This window comes from Diachasma alloeum, unplaced genomic scaffold, assembly GCF_001412515.2.
Source record: "Diachasma alloeum isolate Michigan unplaced genomic scaffold, Dall2.0 Dall_scaffold_00194, whole genome shotgun sequence".
Lineage (NCBI taxonomy): Eukaryota > Metazoa > Arthropoda > Insecta > Hymenoptera > Braconidae > Diachasma > Diachasma alloeum.
In genome coordinates, this window is record NW_021680359.1 from 1,563,823 (window position 1) to 1,586,447 (window position 22,625).

The 22,625-nt window shown below is 39.3% G+C and overlaps 1 protein-coding gene across 2 annotated transcripts in view; it reads left to right on the forward strand.

Moving 5' to 3' along the window:
• The first annotated feature begins 243 nt into the window (after nt 1-243).
• The window catches only part of LOC107048539 (puratrophin-1), a 43,329-nt gene continuing 20,947 nt past the window's right edge, over nt 244-22,625 (forward strand). Inside the window, exons 1-5 of one of the 2 annotated variants that reach the window (XM_015271746.2) lie at nt 244-339; nt 1,371-2,018; nt 7,246-7,443; nt 19,428-19,604; nt 21,293-21,926. In XM_015271746.2, the coding sequence (XP_015127232.1) occupies nt 301-339; nt 1,371-2,018; nt 7,246-7,443; nt 19,428-19,604; nt 21,293-21,926 (1,696 nt within the window). In that variant the 5' untranslated portion in view covers nt 244-300. Of the gene's footprint in view, nt 340-1,370; nt 2,019-7,245; nt 7,444-9,486; nt 9,568-19,427; nt 19,605-21,292; nt 21,927-22,625 lie in introns of those variants that run through there. The other variant, XM_015271747.1, reaches the window with a different exon arrangement.

The window sequence follows — 22,625 nt, forward strand, 5'->3', positions numbered from 1 at the left end:
CTCGCCCTCCTCCTCTCCCTCTTTTCTTCATTGTACGCGTAGTCTCTCGAGGACTACTTGGACGCTGAGTGCATTCTCCTCAAGGTACAAAGTGAGAAGATGTGTAAACACGGGTTCCGGTTTTAAAGTTGAGAATATTTCTTGCCTCGACAATGTAATGTGAAGTGGTGGAAAGGCATAATGCGTGTGTCAAGCCAATCGATCGCTCCACCGTGGCTCCTCTCATAAATACATAAGGAAGGATATTTCTCACTCCTTCGTCCTCATCTCGAGTACCAAGTTAAAATAAGTTGAGAAACGATGAGTCACTTTGACTGGAAGCTGTTACGACGTAAAAAGGTACACACCATCTACAACATATATTTTCGACTGGTTGTTTACATTAGTCTGTGAAAACGATCAAATCGATTTTTCCCCACAACTCTCATTTCCCAAGTCCTCTGGCCTCTTCCCTCCCAGGCGACAGCCTAGTCAAAGAGAAAGAGGGTGTAGCTAGTGGTGAGTAGAAGGCGTGAGAGTAACTACGGTAGAGATTCTTTGAACGAGGGCCCAATGGAGATGGGAGGCACGTGAAGTCGATAAATCCATCCTTCGGTCTCTCTGCGGAGAAATAAACAGAGTGACGATACCTCAGATATGTTGCGCATGCCTCGCTGCCCCCTTACACTCTTATAAACCATTGAACTACATAAAACTCGACACAAAAAATAAATTTCACCTCATCGATTAAAGCTGACCCTGATATTAACTCAAACCGCCGATGAGCGAAAAAAAATGCCTCAAATAACTGAGTAACTTCACCGAGGCAGGAAAAAAATCAAGCTTTCGAACACCGGTGTTTGCATAATGGAAAATCTGCCAGCGTGTTCTTTAGATAAATCCGCGGTTGTAAAAAAAAAAATGAATGAAAGCGGCATTGAAAGGGTCGCCACGAAAATAAGGTGGAATTGAGGTGGATAAAAGCAAAAAAGAATTTCGTGCAAAACCATGCAGAATATATAGCTCGGAGGAAGAGTGGCAAACAACTTTCCCTCTTTGGATTTTAAGCCCCGACGTTGCCGTGATAGTGCGCGCAGTTAGAAGGCGGGTGATGTTGTAAAGTAGATGAATGCCGAGCGCGCGCTCGGCATATACACGCCGCGGCTCCTCCCCGTTTGTACTCTATGCAGTGCTGCATTGCAGTGGGGGCCTTATCGTTACACGTCGCCGAGGTTAGAGCGCGGTTAAGAACGCGCCACACACACGCTCCCACGCCTCCATAATGTTTTCTTTATTGTACCGTTTCAATAAAGTCATTTCCAATTTTTTCCCTCCAATCGATTCTCCCCCCACCCCTGCACGTCCATTGAAAAACGGTTTATTGTTTCCAGGTGATTCCCGCAGAGCGTCGTGTACCGGGAGACAAGGAGGAAACGTGGACACTGGCGTCCGATGTCCCGTTTCCAGATGCAGCAAAGGTTGATGATAATCAGGAGGGTCAGAATTTCGATGAGACGAAAGATGACGAGGAGTTTGTCGATGCTAGTGACCTTTCACGGTGTCAGGAGAGTCGGAAAAGTCGTGCCAAGAAAGTCAAGAGTTATCTCAAAAAATGCAAGGGAGCACTGTCATCGGCACGTGAAGACTCATCTTCACGTGGACAGAGTAAGAAGCAGCAGTGTCGCAGTCGTCAGAAGAGACACTCGACGTCATCCTCGTGGTACCTGGATGACTCGACGCCCTTGAGATCCGATGGGAACCAATCCAAGCAAGTTATTGTACAGATTAAAGAGAATCTACCGACTAGGACGACGTCACTGACCAGGGATATCGAGGAGACGGTAACCAGGACATCGCCGAGGCGATTTGGCTCGGAGAGTTTACTCGATTCAACAGATAGGGTCACTGATGAGCCCACTGTTGACGCTGATAGCCGGGACCGAGGGGAGATTGATGGACCGGAACTCAAGGACAATGAGTGTCATCAGGGGGATCATGAGGAGAGGGTTGCGCCTGTTGCGTGTCCAATTCTCGGTGGGGTGAGTTGAACGAGGGACTTACCGATACCGACAAGTGCCCACAGTCATTAACTCCCCGCGGAAGAGCTGCACACCCATCGCACCCATTAATATCTGCATAAATAATTCACGTCATTTTTTTCAAAAGCGATAAAATAATAATGCCCGATGAATATAAAAAAGGCCCCGGACGTCTCAACGGGACGCCCATCACTGCCCTCAGCGCTTGAACAAAAATTCATCCTCATTCATCTCTCTTTTTTTTGGCATTATTAATCCCCTTTGATATTTACCGCACGAGCCAAAAACGTTTAAACAGAGTTCACGGGAAGAGAAAAAGAGATAATGAAAAAAGGTGGATTTTGAAGGGCTGAAGGGGCGAAGATTACTGCTGCAAAAGAGAAGAGGGATAATGTGTATGTACTTTGCCTTTCCGCCCCCCAGCGTGGAATAAATCACGTGGAATTAGCGCCTCACAAAATACTCGCTTACACACGGACTAAAAGTCTGGTGTGCTGTTCTGAATAAAATAAATCACATTTTTTAGCCGCAAGTGCATTGCAAGGGGAATTGACGGGGAGGGGATCAAATCAAACAGTTACATTGTATTCGTCGTCGATCGAGTTTTATTTAAACACACTTTGTGGGGATGAGCAATAGCCGGGGTTGACAGAGGAGTCTGCACACGTCTCATATTTCCCTTGGGGGGACAGTCCGCATCCTGTACAACTTATACTCCTCTTGTTCTCTCCATACCAATGACGGTGTAAACTCTTCAAATATTGACGCAAGCGCCCCGCACAGTATGTCGCTTCTTCTCATTTTTTCTCTCTTTGTGTTCATCAACCTCACTCCCACCCCCTTCCTTCCACTCGGCTTCGTCTCTCTTTCATCGTGGAAAAATTATCCCACTTGGCTGTTTCGGGTTTTAAGCCGCAAATATATTCCCACGAAAGTATCAATGATCCCGCAGGCGATTGGGGATACTTCCGGAGCCCGCAGGCCCTTTAACACTTGCTTCTAAATTTTATGTTGCGGGTTTGAGGGTTTAGAATGAAACGACCGGATAGGGTAACAGACCAATAGATGGACAATTTGAGGTCCGTCAAGAGATCAACAATTGATAAATCACCTGAATACGCCAGCGATGGGTGCTATGCATGAAAAAACATGAATTAGGGGAACATAATGATTTGAAGAGGAAACCCGAGATCAAAACAATCATCAATTTCAAAATAAGTTAAATTTAACTTCTGTTGACCGATAATATCACTCAACAATTTTCACTTACCAAATTAATCATCAATCGAATATTCGAATTCCGAAATAGCCTATTAACCAGTAATCGGGTCAGAAGTTTGACCATTACATATATAATTGAAAAATCCTTTTATGAAATTTAAAATTATCTACTCAATGGTTAATAGAACATTTAAATTACGAATTATTTTAATATTTTCAAATTTCAAGTATGATAATAAAACTATAGTAATAGAAACTTTCAGTATCTAATAATATTACAAAATATTACAAATGTAATGATTGTTGACCGATCCCTGGAGGAAACAATGCACTGTTGAGAATTTTCGTCTGAATTTTCCGTGCCAAATTCCGGACATTTTTATCGTGTCCGCGGAAATTTCAGAAAATGTTGTCATTAAAACATTTAATATTCCATTGATTTTCTTTTCTAATAATCTGGAAATTGATAAAATACTTGATTTTTCAGTTCAATTGTTCTATGAAAATTCTGAAAAAACAGGAAAATTCAGGGGAAAATTGACAATTCGTGTCATTTTGTTTCTCAATATTCATGTTCCACTGAAAATTCAACCAAGTTGTGAAATTTCCATCTCACCTCCCCTGAAAACTCATGAATTTCCGTGAATTCTACTTAAAACTTGAAATTTCATAATCATTTTTCCTTAAATTTGATTCAATGCTATTCTTATGAGATTTACTATCATATCTTCCGTGAAATTTCAAAAAATTTCTATCAGTATGACGGAATAAATGATAAAAGTGGGATACAGCCCAAACACCGAATAAATAGATGACTGACCAGAAGATAGACGGTCATAATTAATGGTTATTCAAACAAATTCATCCTTCTGCATGTGTGAAAATGAAGCGATAATAGTAATCGAACAGATACCGTGTTTATTTCTCCTGATGACTGTTTTTTTTCATATTATTCCGTCAACACTGTGTGACTGTTGTCTAACTACTCACACCGCCGCATACTGTACTGCGCGACAATTTGTTTTTTGTACGTTCAAAATGTTCATCAATAAAAAATAAGAAAATCATCATATTATTATTATATATTAGTTTTATTATCAAAAATGGAAGTTTGTAATACAATTTCTGATATATTTTTTAGAGAATCCTATTTTACTGAAGATGAAAGAAACGTGAAGTTGTTTTATATCGAAATATCTCGAAACTGCCTGACTGCTAATCCTTAATTCTGATTGATCAATATGTGACGCGAAGTTATTCACAAAAAAAACACGCGGCATTTTCAAATTCTTCAGTAACATAATTTCAAATTCTTCAATGGTAAAGTTTTTACCATTCAAGAATTTGAATTTTTTTTTTATATCTTTCACATGCATATATATCATCGGTGAAATTAATAAATTCTGTCCTTTTATGGAGACCGATTATTTTAAAAAATTGAAGATAATTAATTGAAAATGAAAAATTCTTTATAGATTCTTTTACTCTACTTCGCTATTCACTTCAATCATTAGTCGAATTCTCTTTGATTCATTATCAATATTTATAAGGTATTCATAAGAAAATGAAATTCAATGAATTCCATTTCTTCATTTCAACAAATGAATAGAGCAGCGCGCGCGAGAGTGCGCGCATAGATCTTGTACTAAAAAAAAGTTAAAATCGTCTATCATTTGGTTGGTGTCTACCTATTGGTCTGGTTAATCTAGTTCAAGAAAAGTAGATGAAATGACCGTGGAAAAACCAGTGGACTGAATTTGGAGAGGAATTGCTTAGGAACCTCTGTGAGAATTTTCAGGGGCCTCACTCACTCCATAAGGGTGAAAATCCATTTCGCAAATAACTGGACACCAAAGCGTATAAATATGAAAAAAATCAGTAGCAAAGCGCTTCAAGTCGACTTAACCCTTAGCTGCACGGAGAGAAATGTTCAGTAAAAATTACGGAAGTCACAGTTCGCTCACCGATTACGGAATCGACTCAGAAAATTTAAGTGACCGTATCGTAATTTTTCACAGGAAATTCAGGTAAAAAGGACGGAACGCTATGGAAAAATTTCGTGAGTTTAGGTGAAAATTACGCGACAGTTCCGTAAAATTTCCTACAAGCACATTTCGCTCCGGAATTACGGAAAAGATATGTAATTTTTATTCAATATTTCTCTCCACGTGAGTTTTCGTGAAATATGTCCAAATTTGAGGGAGACAACGAAATTTTTGTTATTAACTCGAGGGGCTACTCACTCCATAATTGAGTAACACCATGATTTTAAAATGAAGTCGATTTGGGATGATTTCAACGGTGATTTCAGTGATTTCGGAAAAATGATCTCGGTGATTTTGAGTGTCACGGGAGGTGATGTCATGATTTCGAATGATTTCATTAATTCGAAATCAGTGATTTCAGAAAAATCAAGTTAATAAATAATAGAGGTGGGGCAAAACGGATTGTGTCAAATTATGAAAATCAAAACTGGCAATAATAACTGGCAAATGATAACGAATTCGTTTTATTCCACTCCGCCAATCTTGAGCTAATGACGATGAAAAGCGGTCTATTTTACCATTTTATGATCATTATTGACAGAGTTGTCAATTTCTACGCCAGTGCGCCACTGATTTCGGTGATTTCATTGATTTCAGACGATTTCACATCATTTCGAAGATGATTTCGAAAATGATTTCAGAGAGCTGAAATTGCTCGATTTCAGTGATTTCGGTGACTTCACGTGATTTCGGAATGATTTCATGCCAGAGTGGCTCCGTAATTTCGGGAGTGAGTAGTCCCTCGAATAAACTTCACTGTCGCTCTCCTGAAAAAGCCTACTAAACTGTCCGTCAAATCTGAATTTTTGTCCAATCGTGTAAATTCATGGAAATTCCATCCTTTAAGGGGTAACAGAATGCCGCTAATTTTTCAAATCTTTGAACAAAATCCTGCCGAAAGTTATCGATATTTTTACAAATCGAAGTACATTAATCTCGAGGAGGTGATGATGAAGATCAATGTGCTTTGAGTTTGAGAAATATTAATAACTGGGCAGGAAATTTGTTTGAAAATTTCGAGGAAACGGTGGCCTTCTGTTACCCCTTTAAGGAAGACTACTATGAGTTTTAAAAGTCATGGGTTATTGTGAGACTTTTCATACGTTGAAGATCGATTATATAAATCTGAAAACGAATAATTTGTGTAAAAAAATTTTTTTTATTGTTCGTTTGCCCGAAAACGCTTAAAATGCTAAAAACAGTCCAGGGCCTCCAATTTTTGAGCTACAAAAGATTTTTTTTTTTTTTTAATTTTCGGAAAAATGTGTGGAACAACAATTATGAGCCGGTTTTTTAGAATTCGACTTCTACACAGCTGATTTCGTTTTTTTCATGTAAAAAAATTCCCTATTTGTGTAAAAAAAATACAAAAAAAGCAAATTTAGCTATCTAAGAATTGTTATTCCACATATTTTTCCGAAAATTTTGAAAATAAAAATCCTCCGTAGCTCAAAAATTGGAGGCCCTGGACAGTTTTTGGCATTTTAAGCGTTTTCGGGCAAACGAACAATAAAGAAAATGTTTTTTGCACTAATTATTCGTTTTCAGATCTATATAATCGATCTTCAACGTACGTATACAAAGAACAATTCATTCCCTTTGAGACGAGCCTAAACTGAGCTCAATTGATCAATTTGTTTCTGAATTATGAATAATTAAAAAAAAGTCTAAAGTGTCCGTTTTACTCCACCCTCCCCTTCCCCTTAAAACTTTAAAACATGGCAGTAATTCGATCCGAAGATTTTTTCCACCCGATCATTATTAATAGAGGATAATTTTACCAAGATATTTTCGGCAGCATACCTTGACCAGTTGCCAAATTCTACCCCGGTTATTTTCCTTTAATTACCAATGTATGTTCCCGAGTATTTTTCGATAGGAACTGGTCATTAACTTGACGATGTTAAGGGAATTATCTCACGCATGAATGCATCATTTATGTCGTTCTCTGATGTTTACAGAATCGCGGAGATGTTGCATCTCTAGTGAGAAACCTCTTGGGTCCAATATACGGTGAAAAAGTCTTGGATCCACTCACGAGACAAGCACGGGACATCCTTGTGTGCGCTTATCACGGCAACCTCGAGAGCTTTGTCGACTCTTATCTCTCACCTGCCTCCATCCTCCTCGGGAGAGTTAAGAGCGCCGTCACCGAAACAGTGAGTCCCTTTTTACTTTCATCCACCATCTGTTCAACGAAACGAATTACCCGACAAAAAACACAAAAAATTCCCGTAATAACTGTTCTCCACTCGGGGGATCACTTTCTTTCATTTATTATTTCGTATATGGCGAGTCGGGGTGTTGGGACACACGTAGATTGGGTGAAAGTTTTTTCAATTGATCCGATTATCGAATCGTCGGCACGACCGATGTGTTTCAATGGCCCACCCCAGCGATGACGAGGGGGCGAATGAAATGAAAATTGGAGCCGGAAAAAAAAAACCTTTTCATGGCAGACGTGTATAAAGATAAGAATGGGATGTATGTTTTTCCTTTTTTTGTTTCAATTTCACCCTCGTACAGACTTTTAATTGCACGCGGGTGATTTAGCATTGGAATGCCCAAACGGAGGAAACGAGTGTAAAGATAACGAGTGCAAGGGAGTTTTACCTGGGGCGTCGACGATGGCACGGCGTTAAAAGTTTTTTAATCCCCCCACAACTTTTCCATCCAAAACAAAAAGATAGAGAGTTCCCCCCCCCCAAAAAAAAAAAAACGAAAAGAAAAAAAACCCACAGAGAGTGAATTATCCATTTTTTCCTCTCGCATTAAACAATTACGCAATACATTTTGAGGGCATGTGTACAAGGACAAACGAGGTACTAGGGTGCGGAATGATTAAATAGGCTAACCGCCAACGTCCTCGATCGCATTTTCCAGTCGAGCGATACACCGGAATTATCATCATCAGCTGACTACCCAGTGCGCCTGGAGTACATATTCCCTCCTTGCACACATATACCCACAATTGGGTGTAACATCCCACGCGTTTACTTGTGGCATGAGCTCGTCGGCCAATGTTTCAATAGTTGTGTCTGTCCCTTTGGGACAATGTTTTCCACCTCCTCCTCCTCCTCCCCCCCCCCTCCTGTCGCCCCGCCGTCCTCCCGGGTTTATAAACCCCCCTTGGGTTCACCGAGGATTTACCGGTTCTGCGCTTGGCGGAAGAAGGCGCGACAGACGTTCTTTCAACCTTTGTTTTGTTACACATGTTGTGCGCACAGAGCGCTTCAAAACTGTACGTGCACAGTGCCACACACGTATTTGTTTGATTAAAGTGTTGTACTTGGAGACGAAGTTGGGGTGTGTTTGTGTTGAGTGTTGGTGATGAAGAGAGGGAAGTTGCATGCTCGGTGGAGATGTGTGTGTGTGCATGGGAAGAGGGGCCCGAAACCAACAGAACAGAAATAAGAACCAGTCCCTCAGCTACAGGCTCAACTGGTAGTGCTGCACCGTCGGGCGGAGAGGGGATGAAAAAAGGGCGGTAGTGGGGAGGTACCGCGAACGGGTTTGGCACGGTCGAGCGTGCGCTAAAAGCCACCGTCACGGGGCTATTACCGTCCCGTGGCTCGCGACGCGATCACCGACTGTAGTCTCTCTCCGCAGAGATCAACAGCAGTTTCAACCCCTCTTGTCATTCACAGCATTTCGTCGCTTTTTTTTATCGGGACGGCACTGCCACACTGTGAGCCAGGGGTGTTTGATCCTGCATGTGCGGAATGCCTGACAATGAGTGAAATAAAAAATGTTGGAAGTTTTGTTCAGTGACTCCTGGTGATAGTGTGGATCGATTTGATCGCGTGGTTGAAGTAAACGGAAAAACAAGGGGGACAGGACTAACACGAATAGCATACACGCATGTATAAAGAGACGAGTTTTATATTCGGTTGGGGTGAACGAATCGTCGTCGTAGGTCAGTTACACCGCCTCTTGTTGGCTCGCCTGGCGTCTCGTCGTCGTGAATGGTCGTGTTACCCACACTCGTGGGACCTGCTCGGTGAGCTGACCTTCGATCGTCAATGATTTTTATGCCTCACGTGTGCGTTCAACAGATTTTGCTCTTTTTTTTTTCATTCACTCAGTCGCTTATTTATTGTTGTTGATTTTTAGCGAGTGCAATGATGCCTCGTTGAAGTGACTTAACACCGTTGGAAGAGTTCCCTGTTGTTGTATAGTGGCAGTAAAAGGTTTTATCCTGTGAACCAGCCGTTGGAGCCAAGGACAGAAAGAGCGAAAGACCACCCACAGTCGCGTTCCACAGCGTGCGAAACCACCACCCGGTAAAGTCCTTTAAATTCATCCCGCGCGTCGTTAATGGTGTCTCCCTCCACTCGTCAGTTATTCGTAACTAAATAGTGGAGGTAGGGTAAACTGACCAGTAGGTGGATGTTGTTTTTTAGCGATTGAAAACAAAATTGATGGAAAAAAAATCGCGTCAGGGGTGGAGAATCACAACAGTTGGTGAAAATTCAAAGCAACAATTCACATTTCAGTATTTTTTGCGTAATGTCCGATCCAAAAGTTGCTCGTCCTCGCGGAGAGAAATCCTATTCTAAAAAGAACATAGGGGTCGGTGGGGTAAAACGGACACTTTAGACTTTTTTAAAATTATTCATAACTCAGAAACAAATTGATCAATTGAGCTCAGTTTAGGCTCGTCACAAAGAGAAAGAACTGTTCTTTGTATTGAAAAAATACAGTCTTAAATTTCATCAACATTTCAACCCCGTATTGACATTTTAAAAAAAGTCAAAAGTGTCCGTTTTACCCCAACCTCACCTACACTTAGAATCGATAACTATATCGATATCTCGCAAGTCTGTTGGCTTAGGTGGCAAATTGAATTCTGGATTCATTTAATTTTGAGATTTCCAATTATTATTGTCACAATTCAGTAGTGAAGTGGTAAACGGAGATAAGTCGACTTATCTCCCAGTTGAGTTTTTGAGGAATATTTCCGAATCTATGGGAGATAGCGAAATTTTCGTAATCACATTTATTGTAGCACTCAATCGGCTCCACAAAAAAGGTTATAACAAAAATTTTGCTATCTCCCTTAGATTCCGAGATATTGATTGAAACCTGGTCACTAGTCAAAATTGACTTATCTCCTTTTACCATTTCGCTACTGAATTACAGCGCGCCGTAGCGCGCGTTCGGTCTCGTGTTCAGTAAAAATTACGGAACTCACAGTTCGCTCACCGATTACGGAATCGACTCCGAAAATTTAAGTGACGGTATCGTAATTTTTCACAGGAGATTCAGGTAAAAATTACGGAACGCTTTGGAAGAATTCCGTGACAGTTCTGTAAAATTTCCGACAACCACTTTGCGCTCCGGAATTACGGAAAAGATACGTTATTTTTATTGAATACTTCTCTCCGTGCAGTGTTCATCTACTGGGTAGCTCACCCTAGTCGAGGGATATTGAAAGAGAAAATCCGAGAATGAGATTTAGGAGTAAGAGTTGGCCGTGATTTTTGACGCATTCGCTCGTGGAGCTCGAAATTTTCGGGCATATTTTACACCATCGTAATTACAGACCCGCAACGAGCCGACTACACAAGGTAGTACGAGGAATTATGTGATCTCACGGGGGATACTCAAGTATCTGAGGAGTTGAGGCTCGTGCGAGGAGTACTTTATACATTCAAAAGAGGTCTTATACATTTACGAGCTTATTTCACATTCGTCTTCGTCGATGATGATGATGATGATGCGCTTGGCAAGTTTTGTGAGGTAGGCATGAAAAGAGGCGCATCGTGTTTTACGACAGTATGGAAAAGAGGGGTTCGATCAAAGCGGCACCATTTTTGGCGCAAAAATATATGGACTTGAAATGTTTTTTTTTCGCTTCGTGTACGCGCATTCTCAGCAAATTTACCAGAGAAAAAAAAAACAGGATAAACCGAACAAAACGGAGTAACAAAAAAATGCCCATGCATACTCAATGAAGTGAAGAATTTGTTATGGAAAATTGAGGGAGGATTGAGATGACAGAGTATGAAAAAGTAACGGATGGTAACGAAGTGTAGAATATCCGTTCTTATCTCAGTCGGCGATAATGACAGGATGCCGTGGAATTATTATGCGGGTTAATATGTATAACACGTGCATATGTGCATATGTATATGAAGTATATATCTGGTTGGGCCCCCTGAGAGTGAATATATCTCGCGTGTCCGGTACATTCCGGAGCGCTGCCCACACGCTCGTTGGCATGCCTCCTTATCCCCCGTTCTTTCAGACAATTTTTCACTTTTTTTATTATTTTCGTTCACCTTCTTTCATTCTATCACTCCTTCTCTCGAATGGCGGTGGTTTTTTTTATTCATTTTATTCCCCCTTTCATTTCTTTCATTCGAGGCAAGTCGAAATGCTCAGGTATATATAGGGAGTCAATGGCGCGAATTCTCGTAATCGTGGCGGCATGACGCCTGCGCGTGGGCGTTCTCATTCCATTCCACTTCCCATTTTTCATTTTAAAATATCTATGCTAATTCGTCAATCGCCAGTGCATTTAGGGCAAAATGAAAGTCAATGTATTTCATGGGAGATTATTGCGTTGAGTTTTCTTTGTCTCACCCGTGAGACGGGTCATTTCGTCGGGTCAGCGATTGAAAATAAAAGGGGGAGGAAAACACGTAAATGAATGAATAGAATTCTGATTACGATTATGAGGTCAATGGCTGGCGTTTACCGAGAAATTCCTTGCTGACTAATCTCGTTGATTAATAATTTTCGGTTACGTCAAGCGGATCAAACTTACGGCTGTTTCCTCCTCGGCGAGAGGGAAGGGGGAGGGGAGGGTGGGGGGAACCGATGGGTGTTGTTATCGGTGTTTTGCAATGTACCTAATTATTGAGTCAACTTTTTTTCAACTTCGGGGGGGGGATTTTTTTTTTTCTCTCGGTTCTTTATGTGGGTCTCGGGCATTGTACGGGGGGCCCACGACGTAGGTGGTTCATGAGGGGTTTGGTGGCTGCTCCGTGACGCGCGACGAGCCGGAAAGCGATAGTGTATATTCAGTTCACCAGTGCCTAAAAGTACAGCCTCAAGTTGCATAAAGAAAGGGGAGATTCGAGGAACATGGTGGTACTTGGAAGAGCGGAATACCAAAGACTATCGAATCAATTAGTTCATCCGGTCAATTGGATAAAGCAAATGATTTGACATGTTGAAATGTTTGAACAATGGATTCATTGAGAGGGCTCGTGATTACTCTAGGAGGCGAGTGATAACATGTGACAAGACGATTTTTTCACGTGGTATCGAATTATCTGGATAATTGGAGATTTCAGAGGGGAAACGACTGGGAAACGTTGAGGGTGTAGAGTTCTTACGGGTCATGGAAATATCGCTCAATGGATATTGAAAATTGTGAGATTTAGTTTTATAGATTGTATTGGTAGGTGGCAGGACCGAATTGAGGAACATTTTTCGTGAGGAATTTCTTCAGCTACACTGTTAGAAAAAAATGAAATTTCAGGGATCGTTGACTACTAATTTTCAGGACAGTGACACAGAATGCGATTTAGGGGAGAAAACATCATGAAAGTTCAGGTTTAACTGAAAATTGAGTAAAATTTCAGAATTTTAAGCAGCATAAAGACGAGAATTCCTTAATTTACTTGAATTTTCGAATTTTCAGTGAAATATGATATTTCGTGATTTTTTCCCCTCAATCGCATTCAGTGTCACTGTCTTGAAAATTCAAGAAGGTATTTACAGGAATTTTCTGATTTTCCATTGATTTTCAGGGAAAATGGAACTGAAATTTGCATTTCTCTTTGTTTTTCCCGTGAAATTTTCAATGACGAAATTCCTTAAAATTTCAGGGGTAATGAAATTCGATAAAAATTTCCAAAAAGTGTACCGGAAATTTCAGACAAAAATTTTTAACGGTGTAGGGTGAATCGTTCAGTGATGGACCAAATTCAGTAATGAACCGGTAAAATGTTTCAAGTCGATTGAGACTATTGGCCAGTTTTCAATGAATATCTCGAAATCTAAAGCAGATGGCTAAATTTTTCTTACGACCTTTTTCGGAGCCCTAAATTTACTATACAAAAAAGGTCATTACAAAAATTTCGTTATTTCCCTCAGATTCGGTACTCGACAGCTCAGCTAAAGGCCAGTGGATTCATTTTAAATAAAATTATTAATTCAACGGAATTAAGGTGCATAAATGATACTGAAATTTAATGAAATCCCAGAAGCTTTGCGAAGACATTCAAAAATTTCATAATATTTTTCGAATTCTCAGCAAAATTGCTTCAGAAATCTAATTTCGAATTCACCACAATATGCAGAGAAAGGAATATGTTAGCTGTCTGAAACCTTGAAATTCTACTTCAATCGGTTAAAAGTATATGAAATTTGTCAAAGTGTCTTTGAAATCCTTCGAAGTTCTATGGAATTCTTTGAAAACCTTTGAAATACAATGAGACCCTTAAAATTCAATTTATATTTAAGAATCTATAAAAAATTGAAAGCTTGAAATCCGGTATACAAGTTTTTTCGGAGTAATTATCCACTTGAACGGAATGTAACTTTTTCTTCTGACGAAAGAAGAATATTATTGAATTGCATTCGTTTGAACATTGGACCCTTCAACCTCGAGCAACGGTGTCTCACCATTTCCTCCTGAGATCACTTATGTCCGCAGTAATATTATATATAATAATTGGAATTGTATAGGCATGAAATCGATTTCTGATAAAATTCTGAATATGAATAAATTTGTTACGATTCCGAACAAATGATTTTTATGGTGGATAATGGATTGTTTATTAAATGTTTATAGGCAATGCTCGTAATTTGTAAAAATTGCAATTTTTAAATTATTTTGTCAATCTTCCTCCAAATGTAAACTTTCTAATTTTTTTTTCACCTTTTTAAAATGTTTTCTAAAGGTTCAGTATCGACATTCAAATTCAGACCTGCAAAGTTGAAATAATAAAATCATTGTAAAATGTCCGCAAACTTAGGGTCAAATTGGACTTAAATGAAAGCTCTGATGTTAGACGGTGGAAGTAGAAAAGCATTTCCCTGGAGAAAAAATAGCCAAAATACTTGGATACTTTTAAAGCGAAAAAAAAATAAAATGTCAAATTTGTCTGGAAATTCCATGGAATTCCAAATTTTTTAGCAGCAGGAAGACGAGAATTTCTGAGATTACTTAAATTTTCAATGAAACATCAATTTTTAGTACCGAATTACACTGAATTTCCAATGAATTGAGAAGTCAAGAATATTCCGACGTCATAAAGCGAAAGGGACACGAAAGCCATGCTTACACTCCACGTATGCCCCTTTGAATCTACAACGATGATATTCACTTTAATTTTCCGGATTTCTATTCATTTTTATAGAATAATTGAACTAAAATCACAGTTTCCTCTCATTTTTTTAATCAAATTGAAAATTTTTAGTGGAAATTTCAGCCGAAATTTTTTCACAGACCGAAATAAATTCACGAATTGAGAAAAATATCAGACATTCCCTTTAGACATCAGACATTCCCATTCCCAAAATTATAGAATATCAGACATTCCCATTCCCAAAATTACAGTTTCCTCTCATTTTTTTAATCAAATTGTGAGTTTTTAGTAGAAATTTCAGTCGAAATCTTTTCACAGCCCGAAATAAATTCACGAATTTAGAAAAATATCAGACATTCCTTTTAGGAATCTCTGAATTTCCGTAGTTTTTATAGACAAACTGTTGAATTCCATGGAGCTCAACAGAACTTTCCGTACAATTCATTCAAGTTGTCAGTTTCAATCGTGGTAATGAATTTATGTGCTCCCCCCAATCCACTGGATACCACGCGCCAAAGGATTTACTCACAATTCTCTAATTTCAATCAAGACTTCTCACGATTCAGTCAAGAATTTCCTTAGTTTTTTAGGAGCTCATTTCAATTAAGTACACGGAGGAAAAATTCCTCGAACACTTAAACAACTCACAAGAAAAAGTAACGAGAAGTCTCAGTCAGAATTAACAAATCGTTTCAACGAAAGAATAACCCCTTCTGTGCACGTAAATTGTGGTAAGAATACCAATAATACTTTAGAGGGGAGTACTGTTGGAAATTTTTTGAAATTTCATGGAAAATACGGTAGTAACTCGCATGAGAGTGACATTGAATCCGATTTAGGGGAAAAATGGTTGTGAAATGTCAAAATTTAGGTACAATTCAAGAAAATTCATGAGTTTTCAGTGGGAGTGAGACGTAAATTTCACAACTTGATTGAATTTTCAATGATACACGAATATTCAGAAACAAAATGACATGAATTTTAAATTTTTTGTTTTCTTGATTTTTCGGAATTTTCGCAAACTAATTGAACTGGAAAATCAAGTATTTTATTGATTTTCAGATCATTCGAACAGGAAATCAATGAAATATTTGATGTTTCAATGACAAGATTTCCTGAAATTTCAGTGGAAATCACAGATGATAAAAATTTGCGGGATTCGAAACGGAAAATTCAGAAAAAAAAATTTTAACGGTGAACCCCATTTTCAATTTTTTTCTTTATTCTTGTCGATCCACGTTATATCCCACGGTTGAGATAATTGCACATCAGGTTTTACTTCTGAATGGAAGCTTTGTAATCGTCCGAATTTTACATTTTCTGATTTTGATTGGAAATGATCGAGAATGGTCCGAAACATGAAAATACGAAGTTTGGCGACCGTGTCTGCATGTGAACCACCTTTCCGATGGTCAATTTTTAGAAAATCGGATAAATAAGGGGCTAAAGTAATTCTAAAAAATCGGAAATTTCGGCAGATTATAGGTTTTAATGTGGAATAACCGCGAAATTTCAGCACGATCGATCCAATCGTTTTTTTTTTTTTTTAGAAAAAGCAATTCGTTTAAAATAGTTTTTCACGAGAGTTTATTATTCATCGCGATGTCCTCTACCTCGATCAATCAAAACATATTAAGGTAACCAGACCAATAGGTAGACACTGACCAAAAGATAGACGATTTTAACTTTTTTTCGTATTCTACGAAAAATATAATAGAAATATTACAAATTTTAATTTTTTACAATAAAACTAATGTACAATAATACAATGATTTTCTTATTTTTGATTAATGAACATTTTGAACGTAAAAAAACAAATTGTCGTGAGGTACAGTATTAACTCTCAGTGGCGATGTGAGCAGTTGGACAACAGTCACGCAGTGTTAACGGAATAATGTGAAAAACAGTCATCAGGTCAAATAAACACGGTATTTGTTCGATTATTACCATCGAAAAGGATCATTTTTCATTTTTAGAGATGCAGAATGATGAATTTGTTTAAATAACCATTAAATATGACCATCCATCTTCTGGTCAGTCGTCTATTTATTCGGTGTTTGGGCTGTCCCACTTTTCCCACTTTTTCGTCATTTTATCATTTATCCCTTCACACTGATATAATTTTTTTGAAATTTCACGGGAGATATGATAGTAAATCTCATGAGAGTGGCATTGAATAGAATTATGGAATAATTTTTAAAGATGCAGAAGGATGAATTTGTTTGAGTAACCATTAAATATGACCGTCTATCTACTGGTAACCCACCGTCTATCTTCTGATCAGTCGTCTATCTATTGAGTGTTGGAGCTGTATCCCACTTTTACGTCTTTTTATCATTTATTCCTTCATTGCTTCCACTTCAACTCATTATTCTCCCAAAATTCATATATTTTTTCAGCTATAGAAACCATCGTTGGCGTATTTACGAGATTTATCAATTTTTGATCTCTCAACGGACCTCAAATTGTCCTTCACCGCCTATCTATTTCTCTGGTTACCCCACCTGTTCATACAAAGGTTTCGAGATATTCCTGTTTTTCTATTAAAAATCCTTGCCCACACTCTAATCTATAGGAAAACCAAGATATTAACTTGTTCATGGAAATTTTGGTCCTAGCACAAAAGATTGTAATGGAGCGCTTCTATTTTTTCTGCGCAATCATGCAAAAATGGAAATTTCACTTATTACATTATCTCTCTCACCATTGATTCAATCAATGAATGATAAATTTTCCTTCGCATGAACAAGACCCCTATTAATCTTCCTTCATCTCGACTGACCACAGCACTGTTAAATGCTAATGTCCATATTCGAGATCACCATTGTCACCATTAAAATCCCGTTCCTCTCAGGCCGGCCAGCCGCAACTCTGTATAATTGAGTCGTCGTTTGGTGGAGCATTACTCGCACGTACATATTCGTAGCAACGATACAATGTGCCTCAGCTTCTCGGTTGACTGCATATACGATGAAAACGAATACGGCAGCAAAAGCGCGAGAAGCTAATTAGGCGAGAGCGATACGCGTGGAGAGGAGTAACTATGCGCTGGATAAGTACGACGCCACCAGTGTTGGGAATAAGCATACGACTGTTCTCCTCAGCTCTGTTATATACCGCTTCCTGTAACTATTTTAACTGCTGAATAAATTCCCCCATGGCGCCATCATTGAGCGGCATCCGCCGTGGCAATTTAACTACTATTTATTTCATTACACGTTGTAATTAAAATTTAATCAATATGATACGTGGTACTCGTTACTATTGATGGAACATTTATTGAACCGGCGAGTCACTGCATGAAAATTAATTCCCCGCGCTTGTTTCCACGCATTCGTTTTTTACAATTTGTTTCTGACATTTTTACCAATCAAAGTTGTGAATTATTCAAATGGCCACGATTTTCACGGTCTTACCCCGTTGGTAATTGCGCATCGTAGGGGCAATTTTCGTGGAATTCATACGGAAAAAATGACTTCATTATCCCTTCAGGGTAAACTCAGATCGTTTGAAGCCGGTTCGTATGTTGTTGTTTTGGTATGTTCGATGATACAAACCCGTGTGGCTCATCTCAATTCCCCATGTCGTTTTAACGTCGTAATAACGACGTCGGCACGCAACGATACTCGATACGTACAGAATAGCGAGAAAATCGGTGGAGAGTAACCGATGGAGTGAGAGAGAGAGGGAGAAAGAGGGAGACGACAGGAGGAAGTGAAACCGAGGTACTGCGAGTTTGCGATGCGACACGCATATTCCACATGTGGTGTACATGTGTAAGGGATAATTTGCCGATTTGCCTCCGAGTTGAAAGAAAGTAAAAGAGGAAGAATGAGTTAATGAGCCGGTGACAGGTAGAGCTACACTCGAGAGAGGAGGTTGACGCGTGGCCACATTGGCTCTGTGATTACTTAGAGAGTAGTAGCCCACAGCTAAAATCAATTTATTTTATCCCAAGTGTGTTTAGATATTCCTAGGTAAATACGTGATGTTATATTAACGTAAATGTTCATTGCGGTTGTCAGTGACTTGTGACCGTGACTTTAACATACAGAACAGCTTGATAGGAATTGAAATGTACACTTGAATTTCAGAACATTCTTCTGCCTTTTTTTACTCTCCGTTTATTATTTCTCTCCGGCCAACGGTATACGTTCATTTTAAATTCTATGCAGTTATCTCCAGTGCATTTCCATTCAACATTAAGATGGATAGAGAGTTTTAAATGAGAATGAAAACCTTTTTTTGTACGGCAGGGAGAGAAGAATATAAATGACTTCAATTATTACGAAATTCTGTCCATCATTGGTAAAATCAGGAAGATTTAAGAGGGAGTAATGAAAAAAAAACACTGAACAGTAAATCCTGCGGAAAACCCTGCGCCATTGTGTGATAGTCAAGCGCGAGAGGAGCGCATACGGGAGGCCAAGAGTGTAGTTTTACTGGGAATGGGATAGGTGAGGGGTAACGGCGGCCCCCCTCTTGGGCGCGCGATCGAACCCGGAAGAAGCGTGTAGAGTGCCTACGGTGCCTGAGCCTCCACACGGGACAAGCACTCTCGCACGCCACCATACATACCCTTTCCACCTTATATTCCATGCCTAGCGCAGTAATCTCGCGTGGAATCGAATGAGTCCCGCTTCCCCGAAAAATCTTCAGGCATGACTCAACCTCGAGTTTTAAAAAATAAATTCAGTCGTAAGAAAAAAAAGAGGAAGAGAGCGAAAGAAGCGAGGAGATGACGGGGACGATAGACGAGATGTTGAAAGCAAGGGGGAGAAAAGAGAATAAAAATGGTTAAATTGTATGCATTTCAGGATGACGAGTCACTGCCAGACGGTTGGCCGCTGACGTTGGCAGGCAGAGGCCTGGTTCTTCAGCTTGGTGAGCTGGAATCATCATCCTTGAGACACGACGAGTGTTATCTCTGTGTGAGAAATACTGTCCCGTCAGATTCCACGAAGGCTCAAGAGTGTATCAACGATATTGTTGAGGTTGGCATTGGTGTAGACTTTCGATATTAATTTCCATGAATTCAATGGGTATCTCGTTCCTCTCGGTTCATCGAGAGGCCCTCGCATTCCTCGTATCTTCTTCACTTGTTTATTTACACTCGAGGGGAGACTACTAGGAGTTTTAAAAGTCGCGGGCTGCACTGATAGGATTAGTTATTGTTAATGATTTTTTTTATTGTTATTTTACATCGCTTCGACTCGGTTGAGTATCTTATGACGATGAGCAAGACTTTAAAATGGTTAGATCTCCTGGAGACGAGGATCTACTCGGTCTTGCCAAATGTTCATTCGTTAATAGTCTACAAATTCACATTTGGGGGGACTTGTTTGATGAGTTTGAATATTCATTTGGTCATTTTCAACTCCACCATTCGTTAACAGTTAACGAATCGCGTTTGGAATAAATGAATTAACCTATCAGTGTTTTAAAGTGAGATTTCTCATGCATTGAAGATCGATTATATCTGTATAAAAGCGAATAATTAGTGCAAAAAAATGATTGTTTATTGTTCGTTTACCCGGCAGATGCTCAAAATGTTGAAAATAGTCCAGGGCTTCCCATTTTTAAGCTACAGAGGTTTTTTTTTCAAAATTTTTGAAAATTAATCAATTTTTTAGAATTCGAAAATTAATTAATTTTTTAGAATTTTGAAAATTAATTAATTTTTTAGAATTCGAATCCTACACAGCTAATTTCGTTGTGTTTAATATAAAAATTCGCACAATTCATGTAAAATCGACGGAAAACTTATTCTTAAAATATTAAAAATATATTCTCGATTCTTTTAGAAACATTTTTCGGGCTATTTTACATGCATGGTGCAATTTTCTGTTTAAAAAAAAACTAAATTCGTTGTGTAGGAAGTGAATTTCTAAAGACTAATTCGTAATTGTTATTGCACACATTTTTTCAAAAATTTTGGAAAAAAAAATGGAGGCCCTATTATTTTCAATATTTCAAACGTCTGCGGGGCAAACGAACAATAAACAATTTTTTTTCCACCAATTATTGGCTTTTAGTCATTGGAAATTATGTGATTACGGAAACGGGAAAATAACTTTACACCAAAATACAAAATTCGAGTTGAAGTTGAAGATCTATTATAGTGGTTCTCTCTTCACGACTTTCGGGCACAGACTAACCTTTGACAAAGGAGATCTCAATTTTCTGTCGTCTGTAGCATAGACAACTGCATAAAGAATGTACGCCCACATCACTCATACCAAACGATAAATACCCTAAATTTCTTAAGAATTAAATGATTATTTTGCTCACTTCAATAAGCCATATATAACCGATCGTCAATGTACAAGCAATCTCATTCCAATAGCCCGGGACTTTAAAAACTCACAGTAGTCTCCCCTTAAGGAGAAACGGAACCCCCGTGTTTATATGAATCTTTAAAATTGTGTTTTCTCCTGCAATTATCATTTTGTATTCATTAAACTACTTCATTGACTCAACAATGCGATAATCGAGGCGATAAAGTAATTTCATAGATAGAAATCAATAATTGTAGGAGAAAACACAATTCTATGATTTGATGTAGACAAAGGGGTTCCGGCTCCCCTTAACGTGCATTTATTACAAATCGGAATGTGATACTAAGTTCTCCATTCATTCAATTGCAATAAAATGTTGATTTTATCATGGTTTATGATTGAAGATTGCTCTCGTCTGGAGAACGTCGATGCGTACCCGAGGAATACTCGACTGGGAGGACGAGTTCATAAACAAGGAGAAGGTTGATGGTGCAAGTAAAATCCTCGAAGATACACTGGGTTCGACGCTCGAGCCTCCGCATGTATTTTCCCCCCTCACAATTACCCAAGAGGTAGTGACCGATGAGGAGTACAAGTTGACTTGTCCAAAGCTACCGACCATGAGACTGGACCAACGGCAGACTGGTAGGCGCAAGGAGGAGGCAAGAATGAAAATAGAGGATCTCAAGAGGCCCAACTGCCTCGAGTCTGTCATCAATGGCTCCAGGTCCCCCGATTCGTCGCAGGAGGACAGCCCGGAAGAGCTTGCCAATCTCATTGGCACTCTTCTTGTCACTGTTGAGCGTAAAATAGAGCGTGTCAGCCTTGACGACATTATTTTCCCGTGTCCAGCGTGCAGAAACATTGACACTGATGACCCATTACTCGGTTGCAAATGCAGCGGTCTCGAGGAGACATCTGGCCATAGCGATGATCACTGCGGCTGTGGTAATGTCATGGAAAAATCAAAAACCTTTGAGGTCGCTGGCATAAAGCACATTGACAGTGACGACGAGGAAGAGGTCAGAATGGGCTTTGGTGAGTTTCAAATCCAACTATTCAACAATTAACCGGAAGTAATTTGCGTATTGCAACGTCCGGTCGTTCATGTAACCTTTCCACACCTTTAATTCAATTGCAGTTGTTTCTCGCAAAGCCAGTAGAATGGAAGAATGAAAAAAAAAACAATTTTTCAAGCATCTCGACTCGAAACCGTTAGCATTAACCGATGATTTATTGCGTCATTTCATTTACTTTTATTGGATAGCTTTATTGAATTGTAAAAGAACAATGGAATTATTAAAACGGGAATTAGAGAAAAAAGATACAGTTGGGAAATTACAGCTGACTCACTGGGGCGATTGATTCTCACATTAGATTCAATTTCATTTGGAATTGGTGAGGAAACAAAACAATTTGTTGGAAAAAAAATAAGTGTCGGAAATAAGGAAATAATGGAAAAAGGTCCCGTGTGCCTTAAACTTGAAATGAACGAGCCTCCGTTGTATATACTCGTTGGAATTGTCGGGTGGGAACGCCCCGACAATTACGAGCATCGCATTTCATGAGTAGAGGCTGAGAGAAGATATAGGAGAGGTAAGAGAGGACAGCGCGGCACACCGCGTGCAGTAGTGCCTGCCGGCATTGGCTATTGCTATTCGACGGGTGGTCCTTCCCATTCTGTCTCTTTTTCCCTCCTGTTTATTTTTTAAACTTATAGAGACTCCCCCCCCCCCC